Source organism: Hydractinia symbiolongicarpus, chromosome 11 (genome assembly GCF_029227915.1).
Source record: "Hydractinia symbiolongicarpus strain clone_291-10 chromosome 11, HSymV2.1, whole genome shotgun sequence".
Classification (NCBI taxonomy): Eukaryota; Metazoa; Cnidaria; class Hydrozoa; order Anthoathecata; family Hydractiniidae; genus Hydractinia; species Hydractinia symbiolongicarpus.
In genome coordinates this window covers 7963295-7980666 of record NC_079885.1, presented here as the reverse complement: position 1 = coordinate 7980666, position 17372 = coordinate 7963295, and the positions used below count along the sequence as shown (strand labels likewise).

Genomic DNA, 17372 nt, shown 5'->3' with positions numbered 1-17372 from the left:
ATCATGATCTGTTTTAATAAGAAATAGATTCAAATTATAAATGAAATTACTGTTTTTTTAAATTTTTGATGTTAAATTTCCAGCTGTGGAAACACTAAAAATTGTAAACATTGAAAAATATACACTGATTACGTAAAAAACACATTGGAAAGAGAATTAAACAAGTTTACTTCAATGTTTTAGATACAACTAGCCTTCACCTGACTTAACTTTAAACAGACGATTCAATAACCTCAATCCCTGCAATTTTCAAAGAATGGCGTGTAATAAACGGACCACTCAAAAGGTCAATGTACAAGAAAATATGCACACTTTATAGACGTGTAGACAACATGTTTGTGAATATTTAATTTTTGCGGAGCGTAGTGAAGGGGAGCGCCAGCGAGCCGAGCGCAGCGGAGCTATTTTCCTCGTTCCCATAAATATATTAGAGCGTGACGAATTTCCGCGTTTTCCCCTAGTACATCAAATTTTGAAAATGTCCGATTTTTGACCCACTTACCCAAATATTTTTTCGGTCATTTCTTCCGTGAAAATCTGGTTGATCGAGACACCTCGTTTTCAGTTGAGATTGGGTCATCACAGAGCTTTAGCCACGGTCACTCTTACTAATATCACGTGACATTTCTCCAGATACATAGCGCTTGAAATGAAAATTACGTTGATATGGCCATATTGGCTTGTTGGTCGTAATGGACGGAAGGGCATTTCCAAGAAACGAAGAAAGGGTATGTTTAGCTAGCTAATATATCACTATTTTTTTACATGTAATGATCCCTTCTTCGCCTTTCTCACACCTAAAGCTAGCTAACATAAAACTGCCGACTTAGCTGGAATAATAGAACTTAGATAGCATATATCTATAGCTACCTAGCTACTTCTTGTTTGCTCATTTTTATGCTTACTAGCTAGCATAAAAAAGATCAAACAGTGCCATATAGCTACCATAATACACTAGCTACAAAGCTAGCATAGAATTAACTACTTAACTGGGATAAATCTACCAATGTATATAGCTAACATAAAATTAGCTATTTTTGCTAGCATAAAATCAGCTAGCTACATAATAGCAGCATAGAAAAATTCTTTTGGACAGATTTTCTAACTATACATATACTACACAGTGAGTGAGATAATTCTACTCTGTAGGAATGTCCCATCACATAGCTTGTTCTAGCTACAATCATCCACAAAATTTCTTATCTCTGCTGGCAATTTTATTCCAAAAACCAAGAACTAAAAAGTTTAGAAAGTCAGCAAAAAAAGAACATAGCTAGCTAGCTAGATATTTTGCAGATAGTACGTTCATAAAGGTATGTCACGTGTAATCGTTTACCTTGCTGAGCCACAAAGGTCAGTGTTAAACATGAGGGAAATGTAGAGCCATATTTTTGTGGATGATTGTAGTTATATATATATTGTATGCACGTCCAGGAAATGTTTCATCAAATCGAAGATGAAACCGTTTGATCGATTACCATGAAGCACGTGGAAACTTTGTTTTTTATACGATTCGTTATACGATTCAATTGAGAGGGGCATCTAAAATTTTTTGCTTGCGAACCTAGGGGACTCAGTCCCACGCTCCGCAACACTTTCTATACTAGTTTATGATGAATTTGCTACTTTTTTATTTTTATTTTCTAAAAGAAGAGAATTTTTCTTCTGTATTTTTGCGGAGAGTAGCGGAGTGGACGCCAGCGCACGGAGCGTAGCGGAGCCCATTTCCTCATTAAATAAACCAAATAAAGGCTGTATAGGGTTTCCGCGTCCCGCCCCTATACATCAAAATTACCAAGCACTCTTCCCCACGGCTTCAATTTCGTCCATTTTGGTTTTGTTTCCCAGCAATTTAATCTGGTCATTTTTCCGTAAATTTTTGATTAAGCGAGAAAACATGAATTTAAAACAACGGCAATGGGGGAGTTTTTGTTGTTATTTAAATATGGCGACGAAAGGAGAGCGACCACGAGAATTTTACTGAAGAAAGACCATGAGAATTTTACTGGTAAAGTTTACCTTTTATATCTATCAATCTCGGGTAGTAATATCCTTATTTAATTCTCATTAGATATATTTTATCCTACGTTATTAACTTTTTTTCGTTATATATGGAAACTTTGTCTAGCGTAGCTAGCTAGCTATGTAAAGAAAGCTGAAGAAAATTTTTCATTGAATTAAATACCTAGCTAACAACCTAGCTAGCTTGCTATCTATGTATTAGCTAGTATATCATTATTTTTTACGTGCAGTGAACCCCTTTTTATCCTCTACCTAGCTAATGCAAAGCCTTCAAAAGATTACTCACACCTCTTAGGGCCGCCAATAAAAAATATGTTATGTTCACGTCCACAGACTGACTCGCTTGTGGTAATAAAAACCTGAGTCGGCAAGTCTCGATCTCAACCGTTTGGAGTATGGTTTTGATATATATGAACAACATTTGCTAGCTATGTTTGTACTTATTTTTTCTGTTGTACATTAGCTATATGTATAAAAGTTTCTTAATGTTGGAGATTTCTAAAAATTTGGTCTTTCAGAGCCTAGGGTTTCTTTTAAAACGGTTTCTTATAAAAACAAACATGTATATAATCGTTTACAAAAAATGAAGGTGACCGATTAATTTCCTTGCCGTGCTTAATGCCGTTGCCTTGGCAACCTCTCCACAACACTTTCTATATTGATTTTTGGCGGTAAAATAAGCTACGGTCTGTAAAATGTATTAAATATCAGTAAATCTTGACGAGGGAACAGAGGCAAGGCGAGGAAATGTTTTTTGTTAAAAAACAATGTTACTAGCTTTAAGAAGGTACCTAATACCTCCAAAAAGATTTTAAAGTCATTGTTACTGCTTATGTTTCTATGCAAAATTTCAAAGGATATAGCTAGCTAGCTAGTTTAAAAGTTTTGAAGTTTATTTTATTAGAAAGTTTAAGTTAAAAGCAAGGTAAGTACTTATATCGAAGAAATTATGGATATCCAAATATGTAAGGAACTTTTCTGCCATCTTTAATTATATTTAGATGCTCAAAATGATATTTAAGATGATTTAAGTTGTTGTTTTTGTCCTCGGTTATCATAAATCTTTCCACTGTCATCAGCTCGACTTTTGTGTAAGTCAATAAAGTCGAAAAACCAATGCCCAATGATGAACCTGAATTTTGTTAACGTTTAATGCGTTTTAGGGAAGACATTCATTTTCACTGGTTACTTTCACGTTATAATTATCGTTGAGTTCATTATTACAGTATACTATAATATCTATTGGCAAAGAATGTATTTGGTTATAATCCTTCCCATTATTCTTCAGTCAAAACATCTGCATAATAGCGAGAACAAACTATGGCTATGTAACCAGTTGCTTTCTCAATAAGCGTCACAACAAAGTTAGCATGTAGTTCTTTGAGAGTTTCAAAAGACCCAGCATCCTTTAGAACTTGTTTACAAGTGTCGCCATGTTTTAAAATTCGAATTCTGTCGTCGAACAACTGCACTATGTTATTTCCTCTTCGTTTGTGTCTGCTTTTTGTACATCAGTCTCTAAAAAGATCTCACACCACTGAGATTGGTTTTTCTGGCTACTTCCAACTATTTTATAGCTGCAACTTTTCTGCTTTTGGCACACCAGTCTCTAGAAAGATCTCCCACCACCAGATTGCTTTTTCTGGCTACTTTCAATAAGCTTGAGCTCTCTATATTTGGGACCATTTACAAATAATTGCCATAAATTGTTATTACTAATGATATCATTGCCGTGATGTCTATCAAAAAATGGAGATACTTTGCAATTACAAGGTAAAATAGACGGATCGTTTTGAAATGTGATGCTAAATATACCACCAAATATTTTACATTCTGTTACCAGTGGTATGTGCTAGTTTTTAAACCAATCAGAGTTAACAATCGAAGAGAGAACACAGCTGATAGATGGGTCGTGGAGAATCCTAGAAAGGTTAATTCCTTTAATGGCTTTAATATCAAAAATACAAAAATATTGGTGGGTGGATTTCTTTTCGGTTTCGAAGGTGTTAATTTATAAACTTGAAGTCGATTAGATCTTTTATGTACAGTACTAATGGTTAAACGCGAATTCAAATATAAGACCCGAAAATCAATCGTTTATATTATAATGCCCGTATACGTCTGTCCGTCCGTCCGTCTGTATGTCACGCAAAATGATAGCTTGCTGCGACGGGCGAACCCGTGGATTTTCCACGGGCTAACGACTAGTTTACAAAATTAGCTAACCGTCTAAACCTACATTGTGTCATTTATGAGACAGACATTTAAATGTACATGGATGCATATTAAAAAGTATAATTTTATGATGGTATGATGAGAGTGAGTCAGAAAGGAAGTTAGCGAGGAAGTAAGTTGGAAAAGGGGATAGTAGTTAATCAAGTTGAAATCTGATGTATGTTGAGGGAGGAGAGAGGACAAAAAATTAGAGGGAGGTTTGACAGATTGAGTTGTAGGGCTATAAATTGGCGGGGTGGGGTGGTCTGCTTTCCTGATATGACATGAAATAGCCATTCAAATAGCCATTTTTTCTTTGTGACATCACTCTCAGTCATCCTTTTTGCTAACTCCCTTTTCTTGGTGAGACGAATAATAGCTGAAAAATTAAACAGAAAAAAAAAGAAAAGGTAACGCGATGTTGCAACTTTTGTTTTTCGTCACTATTTAATCTCTATCCTCACTAGGCTTAATTTTATACTTCTGAAAAAAAGTCTCGAATTGCCCCAGTACTAATAAATTTTTATTAAATTCAGTTTTTATACTTTAGTAACAAAAAGAAAACATAAGAGACGGAACATTTTGTGGATTTTAAACGCGTTTATCAGTAGAGGCCGCTTTTCAGCGTACTCGGTCCCAGTTCCCAGCGTTCAGTATCTGGGCATACGAATTAAATTTTTCTTTGTTTTAGCAGCTTTCAAACATTTGCAGAAGTACAATATTTTTAATAACCAATAAAAACACAGAAAACGCTGTCATCTTGAATGTAATGGAAAGGGAGTATATTGAGGGCCAATGTTTAAACTCTGAGAACTGCTAAACGCGCTAATGAAATCACTCTCACGCCATAAATTGTGGATAAAAGTTGAAAAACTACTCTTAAAAACTACTCTACTAAAAATTACTCTTATTTCGCAGTGTCTATAAAATCCAGTACTACAGAGCGAGTACTAATTTCTTATAAAGAAAGACAAAAACGTGTTTTTCAACTGATTTAAAAAACAGTACAAAAAGAAAATAATGATGTAAATATTATCAGATAAGTTACAAAGAGTTGAAGGTGATACTGTATAAAAATCGTGGACTTTAAAAAGATCCCGGAATAGGTAAACGTAAAAAATATCATTTCCAAAAAAATATTAAAAGTTAAATTTACCAACTAAATATTTACTTCGAATTTTTAAGAGTTATAGACATTTTGGGACGTGTTTTTGGAACCAATTTTCGATATTTGCTTTTCGTTTTACGAAGTCAATGTTTCGTTCGATTTTCTCCAAAATCCGTTCAGTAATCGATCGAATCTTACTTGTGTCTATACTCTCAAAGAATGTCTTTGTCTAAAACATGAAAGCAACAAATAAATAAATAAATAAATAAATAAATACTGGATTAGTAGAATTAGATTTTCACGCAAAAAATACCCCAATCAATCTTTTAGTGAGAGACTTCCTTGTTTTCAAAGTTTGTTCTCGAGATAAGGTGCTTTCAAAAAACCTCTTTCTAACTATGCGACGATGCACCAAATTTAGTACTGGACCAAATAAAAGATCTTTCATACCTCTTTTAGTTCAGCTTCAGTGTTGCAAGACAACAGGCAAGCATTTAACAAAAACTTGAGGGCGGATAAATCGGTGCTATGACTAAAAAAAACAAAAATAAGATAAAGAAATAATTCTTATCGATATATAAATCCAGTTTTCCGCTCAAACGAGAGATCAGAAGCATATAACGTTGACTGTATCGATCTATTAAATCGCTTTTAAAGCGTTGCATATTGCATCTCGGTGGATCAAATCGCACATTATTTGAGGGTTGCTCTAAGCCTCTCAGGATTTCACTCCAGTTGAGTTGAGCGTTAAAATTGAAAACATTCACACAGAGTAATATAAATATGCAACCATTTTTTTCAACTGAAGTGTCCGTACCTCGCTGATATGTTATGCCATTCACGCTTAGCTACGCTCCATGCAATGTCTCGTCCTTCTTTGCTTTCACAAACATATGTTAACACTTTTGCTTTATGTGCAGGGTTGATTAATGTCGCATTCGAGGTGAAGTTCACATATCTAGACAACAGACACTATTTAGAACACTTGTCTCTCTCATTCGTATGTTATCTCTCCCATTCGTATATTATATCTCACACAGGTTGCTTCTTTGCAGCAAAATAGAACGTCTGGCACATCATTCGCAGTGAAAAAATTTGATCTTTCTCATACAGTCTGCCACCGTGTAAAATTGTCATGAAACAACACTGTAAATTCCTAGCGCAAATTGTTAAGTTAAAAAAACACACAAAACCTTTGGAGAATATGTTTATCTTTCGTCAGCGCTAAGCTTCTCAAAATCAAGAACTGTTCTTCACTCGAGTGAGCTTGTTGATATCTTTTAAAGAGATAGTCCCATTCATAAACTTGACCGTACTTTATACCAGCTTTAAATGCGACTCCGCGGATTGACCCGGATAACTGGTTGCTAAACGTGAAAGAGATACTAGTGAAAACGCAGAGAGAAGAAACACTGAGCAGAATGTTTTGATCAAAATGTTTGCAGAATGTTTCGTCTTGCGTGAAAAACACAGCATATTTGAACTCCTACCCCCTCTCTTTAAATAGGCTCCCACCCTAAAAATAATGTCTGGCGTGTGAGTTTACAAAACATAATAGTTGTAAAATATAAAAAACAGAAGGTGTATATGTGGCAGGTATAAAACATGTTTCTAAGCGTAAATGCTTGCATAAAGCTTGGAGGAAAGAATCCGTATTCTTTCCTCCAAGCATAAAGAAATGATAAAGTGGTCTTAATAGTGAACTGGTTAAACCGAAAGATAGACTTACATTAAAACTTCATGCTGTGGGTAATTTTAAGAAGAAAGCTTGTTTTTGTGTAGAGGGTCGTTTGTTTTTGTGTAGAGGGTCGTTTTGCGCCCCCCTTTGGCTCTTTAAATTCCAATGACGACCTCTGCGCCCTTATTCGAGAGGGGCGCTTATAAAATTACGAAAATGGGAGGGTGTTTATTCGAGAGTGGGCGGTTAATCGAGCATTACGGTACTTTTGTTTTTAATTTTAATTTCCAATACCACAAATTATGGTCTTAAAAAATGTTACCAATTTAGTAAGCTTTCTTTTTCAACAAGTCCTCAGTTCCAATAATCCACCGTCATCAAAATTTTTAGTGACAAATAAACCCCCACCCGGAGCTTCATACCTTATTCACGGTATTCGCATTTTACGTTAAAGAAACATCCCGTTTAGAAACTAACCAATAGATTGCACGCAAACAATTACTTACGTTAAAGAAACACCCCATTGAGAAAATATTTAACAGAAACTAACCAATAGATTGCACGCAAACAATTACTTACGTTAAAGAAACGCCCCATTGAGAAAATATTTAACAGAAACTAACCAATAGATTGCACACAAACAATTACTTACGTTCCACCGCTGACCACCCATTTTAAAAACATATTGTTTATCTCTGACGTGATTGGTTCCTTGTGAAACGAAATGGCAACATCCAGCAAAAGTCGAATAAGATGCCTGGCAACAAAAATAATAAAAAGAGATACAGACCATTGGTGCAAAAAAATCTGTCCGCTAATTAGAGGTGTCCGATAAGCTTATTTTCTATATATCAAGTATAATTTTGTCTTTTTCCGGGTTTTGGTGGATTATGGGATTGTACTAAACAAAAAGAGATATCAATAATTTTAGTCCATTTTAGTCAATTAAGGCAAAAAAATTTCTATATCGAAATGTTTAAAAAAACAACGGCAATAAAAGTTGCATCATTTTCTGCACTAATTAAAAAGAAAAAGTTTAAAACATTTCGAGTATAAAAAAATGTCTGTTAATTCCTTATCCGCTTTTAGGAAAGTTTTCTATGAGACTTTGACCAAAATTCGGTCGGTCTGATGTTAATATCCGTTAATCAGCGGTGTCCGCCTTTTGGAGTGTCCGTTAATTAAAGAGAATACTGTCTTAACCAATATAATGCTTGCGTAGAACAAATGACGCAACAAACCTAAATAAACCGTTTAAAAAAGCTTGGTTTTAGCAAAAGTAGAGTATCAAGAAAATAGTGACAAAGTGAGGCAACAGTGATAGTGACCCTGTCTCGATATCCCAAAAAGGATTTAACTCTGAATATAAAACTCACTTCTGCACATGTGTATGTTTCTTCTGTGTGTTCAAAAATTCCAGTGGTGTTGAGACCTGCTTCAAAAGATAGCTCTAAAAAGAACGAGAAGTTAAAAATAATTAGCAAGTCGTCTTTATACATCAACTTTGGGCAATGGTTAATGACATGTTGAAATACGCGAAGTTAAATAAATTATTGACTTATGCTTGCAGCAAATACTGAGCTGAAGTGGCGAATTGTGAAAAAAAGATGATGATTGCGACATCTATGATTATCTTAAAAGTTCTTTACGTTTTTAACATATCAAGGCCTAAAAATGATCTTGAAATAAAAATAAGATAAGCCACAGAAGTCCGTTCTTTAGTTTTTTGATCAACATTTCAAACACCCTGTTTTTAATTCGATTTAATCTGAACTTATGAAAGCCTCACTATAGGAATTGTTTACGAATGACTATTAGTTTTATTAGTACTCGAAACCCAAAAAATTATAAACACGTTACCTCCACACAATCTTTCAACTTAGTTTCATAAAACATCGAACGTATGTGAAACAATATCGATGCTCCTATACCCCATGGTATATAGTGTTGTTCTTTATTTAGGTACAGGGTGAAGTCCAAGGCAGTGCTGATGTTATGGTACCGATACCTATCAAAAGACGAATAAACAGTCATTATTCTGCGAGTTCATTTTATTTTTAACTTGTTAAAGATTGGTATTGGGCAGCTAAAATTTGCATAAATTACTCATGCACGCGTTTCTGAAGCTAGCTGCCAAAAGCACGAAAATTTAACTTTCAAGACTAGATGATTATAACAACTTACAATTTTTTTTTGACTTGTCTAGTTCGGCAGTTTATTTTTACTGTAAAACTAACTGTCAAAAATTAGAACGAAGAGCCAAAGTGACAAAAAGAAGACTGAAATAACAGACTAAAATGTTGTTGGTTTAGTAGAAAGGTTCTGAATTCCGATCCAAAAAAATGCTCCTTCCAAGTCAATTTCTGCAAAACGAAGGTGTGTTGAAAATGGGGTTGAAGCGGAAATCGAATCCACTCAACATGAATCAAAATTGGCACGATACAAATAAGTCAGTAATTCAAAAAGTAAATCAATTAAATCTAAAAATGCTGTAAATATTAAACTCACATGGCGAGCTCTATGATGTCCGATAACACATTAGCACGGTCAATTGCAGGAAGGGTCTAAGAAAAAAAATCAGATGAGATTATTTTGTTACAAAACTGCGTATCCAATACGCAAGGTAAAGACCTTTGTCGAGCTTCAGGAAATGCCCGGAAATTAATTTTCCAGATATCTAGATCGTTGTCCACCGTCGACTCTTAACCAATTCATCCATAATCCTCCAGTTCCTCCCCAATCTCTATTTTGACAAACAAACAATACCTCGTGATTATCATTTAAAAGCTTTAACAGACTGTTCCAGTTGTTCTCGTCGTAATTCACACGATAAAACCCACTTGCACCATAGTTTAATTTATACCACGCCCCGGGTTGACACATGACAACTGAATCTAGAAATAAAAAACCTGTCAAAATAACTTTTTTGAAACCAGTAAGGACTAGAGTCATAATGACTCTTATTAAAGAACAATGCATTTTGTTTTTGAATAACTCCCTCGGAGAAAGTTATCCTGACTCTATGCAAGCCACATTCACTTGCTTGTCTCTTCTGAGCGACTTATTTTTCCGCCGTGGTATGTGGTACAGATCTGAAATTTGGCATCGTAGTATACTCACCAAATATCTATGCCACGATGATGAGAAGTTTAGAGAGTTTTTTTCATTTTTATCAGGTTGGGAAAAATTAAGGTCAATCAAACTACATATTTTCAAGATGGTGTTTTAATTTTATATCAATCAGATAATGAAATGTATAAGCTAGATGTTTTTCGATATATTTGTAACAATTGGTAGAGAGATCTGGTATGCAACATCTGGTCTGACCAGATCTGGCCTGGTCTGTAAAATGTAGATATCGCGGTAATAAATAGTGTTTCATATGCAGAATGTTAACTCGAAACACACCATTAAGGCATATTTTGCGTGCATTTAGTTTTCCCTAGTGACCAATCAGACACGGTTATTATATTGGGATGACATGAGCACAGGTTGGCAGGGAATTCATTCTCACATTTAATTCAAGGTAACAGTCAAAAAGACTGTCACAAGACACGCCTTTGCAGTTACTTTAGAGGAAAAAAAGAAGTGGAAGATTTATATTCAATTTCGTTGGCTATCTGCTAAATTATTTCCGTTCCTGTTCCGTTCCGAAATTATTTCCGTTCCTGTTTGCTTCAGTTTGTATTGGAAAGAACGAGTTTATTAACCGATGAGATTCCAGAAACGACAGTTGTCCCTTCTGATCCGTTCCATTTCGTTTTTTTAGGGAAAAAATTCACCTTAAGACTCTTTGCAGAATTTTTTCAGATACAATACAACATTTTCAGATACAAGAAGATGGCTATTGTGGCAAACTCTTAAGTTAGTAATAATAAATGATGAATGAATGAACTAATGAATGGATGAATGAATGAATGAATAAATTAATGAATTAATAAATAAATGGAAAAATAAATGAATGGAAGAATGTTAAATGAATGGAAAAATAAATGAATAAATGGAAGAGTAAACAAATGAATTAATGAACGAATGGAAGAATGAATGAGTGTATAAATGAATGAATGAAGGAATAGAATAAACAAATGGTAGAAGTTGACATACCTTCGCTTGTAGACAAAGTGTAAGTAAAAATATCATTATTCTCTGCACATTTCATTTTGATCGGAATATGCCACAACGTTCTAAAAAAAATCGAATAAAAACATCTAAATGAACATACGCATCATGATTAAAACGAAAATATAATCATTGCATAATTTCGCGGGTGTTTTGTATATTATGTTTTTCAGGATGGGATACGGACATGGTATAAACAACTTCAGGGTATAAACACCTATAGTTTGCTCTGTAACTTGGTCGACATACTGGACACTAAACTTTTTCGTGGTTAAGACGGAAATTTTAAAATGCAAAAATGAGTTTGCATATAACAGTAACGCTTTCAATAAAGACGAACAATTCTTACGTGCTGTTCGTGCTTGCAAAACGATGTTGCGAAAATCTCCCCGCACGTTTATCCCGATTGACCGTTACTAACGGAAATCCACTTTGCTTTACCCATGCATTCATGAAATTGACGACATCGACAGTATAATTGGTCGCCTAAAAATAATTAATACAATATCTTCAATTCCTACTGGTCTTTTCAAAGGATTCCTAGTGTATATAAAGTTCTATTTGAACTACAGAAGCTGTATATACACGACAACCAGTTCAAAAACAATGGTTAGATGGCTACTCATGAATGTTAAGTCTCGGACAATACAAGTTTCTAACATGGGCACGTGCATTAAATAAAGCTTACAGCATTATCCGGAAATTTTTTCATGGATTAGACGGAATTCCGAAAGTTTAAATCTTTTAATTTTTTTCAAAATTTTTCTAAATATTTAAATATTTTTTTCCAGCTAATAAAAATGCGAGAAATACATCACGTGTACAACCATTAAAGGAGATTGTGCACAACATTGCATTCAAGTTCCAGGAACTATTTAAACAAGCAGAGATCAGAATGCAACTTTAGAATGCAACTAGACATCGAGTGAGTCAACAAAACTAACGTTACAAATTAGATTAAAGAAAGTCTTGATAGATCTTACCTCAGTCATTGTTTGCCAAAACTGATTTGCATCTGCGTTGCTGTACTGATATTTTGTAAGAAAGATCTAAACAGGTAAATTCACGTTGATTAATTTTGATTAACATGGCACTTCAATTAAAGGTATTAAAGAGGTTTTAGAGTTTCCTTTTTTTTCTTTTTCTTTTTTTAATCGCTATACCGAAAAAAAGGTAAATGTCCAACAAAGGTATCTTCGCACTTAAAAGATAAGGCCCAAAGTTTTTTAAGAACTAATTAGCACAAAGAAAATTCTAAACTTCTTTGCTTGCACCGTTTCACAAGAGAAGTAAACTTCTGGTCATGGCGGATAAAATTTTAGACAAGCATGTTTAAACAATCAGACGCGTGGCACCACGTGATGTTCTGCACCAATAAAAAATAGAAGTATACTTCAAAATATCTAAAACACAATTTGACGTCCAAAACAGATACTTACATTGACACCTTTCAAAAATGTTTTTTCACCAAGAAAGTCACCCAGCATGGCTACCACGGACGCACCCTGATGAAATAAAAAAATCCATTCATTCAATCAATCCATTTCAGTAATCCTTGCGACAATTTCAAGTTCATGCGAAGTAACATCAACTTCGAAACCTGGGAATATACCAACCTTCTGATAAGTAATCGCGTCGTAGGTGGTTCTCAATTCGTCAGGATCTAGTGCATCGGAATTTATAGGATGCGTGAACTTGCTGGAGTCGAAGTTTAGTGCAGTGTGGATATTATCGGAATAAAAAGATGTTTGCAAGTCCCAAGATGGATAATATTTTTGAATGGGAAGATATTCGAGATAGGCAGCAAAAGATTCCTTCAGCCATAGATCGTTCCACCATTTCATCGTGACTAGATCTCCAAACCACTAAAAAATAAGCAAGACATGTTAAACGAGGAATTGCAAGGAAGTTATGAAAAGCGAGGCATTCTTAATTTTTACCTGGTGTGAAAATTCATGTGCGATGGTTTTGGCGATGTACTCAAGAGTGGAAACTGTTGTCGTGTTTTCGTTATAAAGTAAGTACGTCTCCTCGAAGATGTTCATACCCCACGTCTCGTCGGCGGCAGCTGACAGTGTTGCGATAGGAACCACGTCTACAGAGTAGATAGGGTTGGGGGAGTTACGTCAAGAAGAAGAAATTCTACTTTTAATTTTCAGTTGATTATATGCTGGTACCATGTTAGTAAATCAAAATCTGTAAAGCCTTTTCACGTTGTAGAATGACAATAAATCTTCACATAAATCTTTACAAAATAAACTCAAAAAAGAAAGACGTACGTGTTTTAGCCATTTAAAAAACAAATTATTACCTAATTTAGGCAACGAAAATTTAACACCGAACTTTTCTTCGTAATAATCAATACAGAGCGGAGCCACTGTGGCAGCGAATGTAGTTTCAGCCAAACGACCACTGGGAGCGTACACTCGAATCTAAAAAAAATACAATTTTGTGATGTCTTTGAAGAACAAAGAACAATCAAGTTTCGAACTTGCAGTTAACAATATCTTCACTGTTGTTTCAGGTAGTGGCAATATTTTGCAATTTTACTAAAAACACCGAAAACAAAAACAAAAACAATCAATTCCAGCTCTGAGGTTAGTCCCAAGTCGGTATATTTCGTCCTAAATAGTCACCAACTTAACATAAATAAAAAAGAAAATTATCACCCCTCATAAAAAGTAATTTTAAATAAACAAGCGTAAGCGGCTCTGTTTTAAATTACACATAAATATCACTAATAACTGACTTGCCAAGTAAAACAAAGCAGTAGGAAGAAGTCCTGTGGACACTCCCTAATACTCTCTATATCTCTTCTGGATTCTCAAGACTAATTATGGACTCTCAAGACCAATTATGGACTCTAAAGACCAAATATAGACTCTCAAGACCTATTATGGACTCTCAAGACCAATTATGGACTCTGAAGACCAAATATAGACTCTCAAGACCTATTATGGACTCTCAAGACCAATTATGGACCCTAAAGACCAAATATGGACTCTCAAGACCTATTATGGACTCTCAAGACCAATTATGGACCCTAAAGACCAAATATAGACTCTCAAGACCAATTATGGACCCTCAAGACTAATTATGGTCCCTAAAGACCAAATATGGACTCTCAAAACCAATTATGAACTCTCAAGACCAATTATGGACTCTCAAACCAATTATGACTCTAAACCAATTATGGACTCTCAAGACCAATTATGGACTTTCAAACGAATTATGACTCTCAAACCAATTATGGACTCCCAAGATCAATTAAGGACTCTTGAGACCAATATTGGACTCTCAAGACCAATTATAGACTCTCAAGACCAATTATAGACTCTCAAGACCAATTATGGACTCTTTAAGGTAAATATATCTAAAATTTCAATCTCTTGTTTGGAAAAAAAACAAAAAAACACCAGGACAGATATGAAACCAATGTTAACTCATACGTGACACATCAGCTATTTACAGGTAGGTTTCGGGACAACAGCTACTTACTGGTAAGTTTCGGGACGTTCTGACTTCTCTATAATTATACTCGGTCACGGCGAATACGACCAAATACGTACTCATGACTGGTGTAACTTTAAAATGTGTCTCCACCTTGTCATCGCCATAAGTTACCTGAGAAAGAATAAAATTAAAATGGCTACTTCAATAACTTGTTGGATTTTACACTAAACCTCAGTTCAAAGTACTTGAGGAAAAATGCTTTTAATGGCGAATCGTCGCTATTTTAAGCAAGTTACGGAAATGTAGTTCAAATTGCATAATATACACTTATTTTAGAAGAACCAGAAAATTTGGCTGCATTATTCTATTTATTTATTCTGTTCTTACATTTTTTATTTTTTTTATTATTTTTTTTTACAAAATCGTGACAACAAATTTCTCCCGTGAAATATATTCCTCGAAGCGGTTTGTGTTTTTTCAGGGAAATTTTAGCCTGTTGTTGTTATTTTGTTCCTCATTGTTCTTGACCCACGACACATTGAGGCGAAAATTATCAGCGCGCATCTCATGCATTTTGTTAAGCGATGACAAAATCGCTAAATTAGTGCTCTTTATAATGCAACTGATATAAGGGACCAGGCACCCGGCACCTTGTTAATGACATCTACCCCTAATAATCAAAAATTTTCCATAATTGAATGATCTGACATTCGAGCAATTCTTAAATAGAATTTATGTATACATCTTATGAATCAATAGAAACATAGTAACAGCGAGAATCGAAAAAGGATTACCATTACGTCTCCCCGAATTTCCTGACAAAGAAATGGTCAATTTTAAAAATTCCCTGATATTTCCCTGTGATACTAAACTGACTGACAAAAACCAAGATTTAGTCTTCACTTGAGGACAACAAAGGCTACAGATAAACATATCCTTACCACTTTTTCCATTGGCATATTCGACACTGCCGCGTAGCCCTCCTTTTGGTGCAGAATGATGGTTTTGAAGGTGGCTTTTAGTTCTGGTTCATCAAAACATGGAAATGCATTTCTTGCAGACGTCGGCTCGAAATTGGTTGATACCATCAAACTTAAAAATGAATTATATGAATGGTTAGGTTTGTGGTCCTAATCCTCAGTCATCTGCAAGTTTAGCCTCTAACTAAAAAGATTACAGGTACTCGCCACTACACCTGGCACCACTTGGTGATTTTTACGGCATTCACTTTCGAGAAATATGATAATTTTTTTAAACGATTGGCGAGAATTTGTCACATTAAAATACATAACTTTGAGTTGCGCCCAAGTTAAAATTTTAAACAAAAACTGGATAAAAATTAAGAAAAAAACTTTTTCACAAAACAAACATGATTAAACTGAAATTAGCGACAAGGATAAGGTCGACTATTGGGCAACAACAAAAAAACAACCAACAACAGTAACAACAAAAACAAAAACAAGTTTCCAAATAAAAAAAATTCCTAATAATTTAGCCATTTATAGCGATGGAAAATCGCAGTGGCATCCCATCACACTCCTTAAACAAATCGTCAACACTCGGCAATAGTGTATCAACAATTCGCGACTTACCGCTGTTTGCCATTTCCATCCTTGTAATAACTTAAGTAGATTCCATGGCCGAGATCGAACGTCAGTTTGCTTTCAAACGAAATAAACAAATCATAGGACTGCCCCGCTTGAAGTGTTTTCTCCACCTGCAGAATCAACATTTCGCGCTTTCGATTGCGTAGTGTATCTTTTAACTTTACATCGGCGTTATCATTGCCGCTCGCTTTTAACTCCACCTTGCTAATTCTATGTTTGTTTGAATGCAATACAATGTTGTTCGTGCTGTTATGACAGAACAGAGATATCTTCACCAGACCCCTGTACGTTCGTTTTTTTAAGTTCGGGTATATATACAAAACATAAGCTTTTGGTGTCAAATTCGTTGGCAGTTTAATTCCGTCGTAAACGGGCACGTACGGAGGAGCGTCATGCGCCATGTCTTTCAGCTGAATGTCAACATTTGAAAGTTGATCTTTGTAATCTAAGCTGTAAGCTTGGTAGGACGCTATCCCGGCAACCCCTGCAACAAAGAACACTCCAACAAAGACGGCTAACCATTCCGGGGGTTCGTTCTTAGAAACTTTATTTATTCCACGATGTTCTTTATGTTCCGGTGATTTCTTCGACTTCGGGAAAAGCTGCCTCACATCGGAATCTTCATCTTCGGAATACTCTTCTCTACTGCTGTCGCTCTCCTCATCTCTCTGTTGCTTCTCCAACCAGAGTTTATGAAATATTATTTCGTCCATAAACAATCTTGAGCCAATTGGAGCAAATGGCATGGTGGGTTTTACTGTTTTTTCATTTAGATGTTGTACTCTAGAAAATATTTGCATCAACAACAAAATTTACCTAAATTATTGATAGCATTAGAACTAAATACTTAGATGCAAATAAAATATTTAAAGAGACAATACATTAACACTTAACCTTTGCAAACATAAACACTACGACATCTAAGATATTGCTATTTTTATTAATAAAATTAAAAAAGAAAGTAAAAAAGATTACTAAAGAAAAAAAAGACAGAATTTTTGTAAAATCGGTTTAGGTTCCAACTGCACGTCACAAGTACGCAGAAATATAAGAATTATGCCTTAACAGAATTTAAAGAAAACAAAATTTCAGTTTAACAGGTTACACCCTTTGAAAATGATCACGCGTAAAATTCTTTTTAAAGAATTTTAAAGTTTAAGTTTTCACCTAT

The 17372-nt window shown here is 34.8% G+C and overlaps 1 protein-coding gene across 1 annotated transcript; it reads right to left on the bottom strand.

The window, feature by feature from the left end:
• Positions 1-5215: 5215 nt before the first annotated feature.
• Positions 5216-17005, bottom strand: LOC130613837 (endoplasmic reticulum aminopeptidase 1-like). Its single transcript, XM_057435184.1, has 19 exons — positions 16187-17005; positions 15536-15686; positions 14640-14765; positions 13453-13573; positions 13082-13236; positions 12758-13006; positions 12581-12646; positions 12125-12190; positions 11491-11627; positions 11127-11206; positions 9789-9916; positions 9531-9586; positions 8883-9030; positions 8399-8472; positions 7675-7779; positions 6538-6711; positions 6162-6302; positions 5795-5876; positions 5216-5573 (listed from the first exon to the last, which is right to left on the bottom strand). The coding sequence occupies exons 1-19, from the start codon at positions 16999-17001 to the stop codon at positions 5424-5426; spliced, it is 3024 nt and encodes a 1007-aa protein (XP_057291167.1). The 5' UTR covers positions 17002-17005; the 3' UTR covers positions 5216-5423.
• Between the last annotated feature and the right edge of the window lie 367 nt (positions 17006-17372).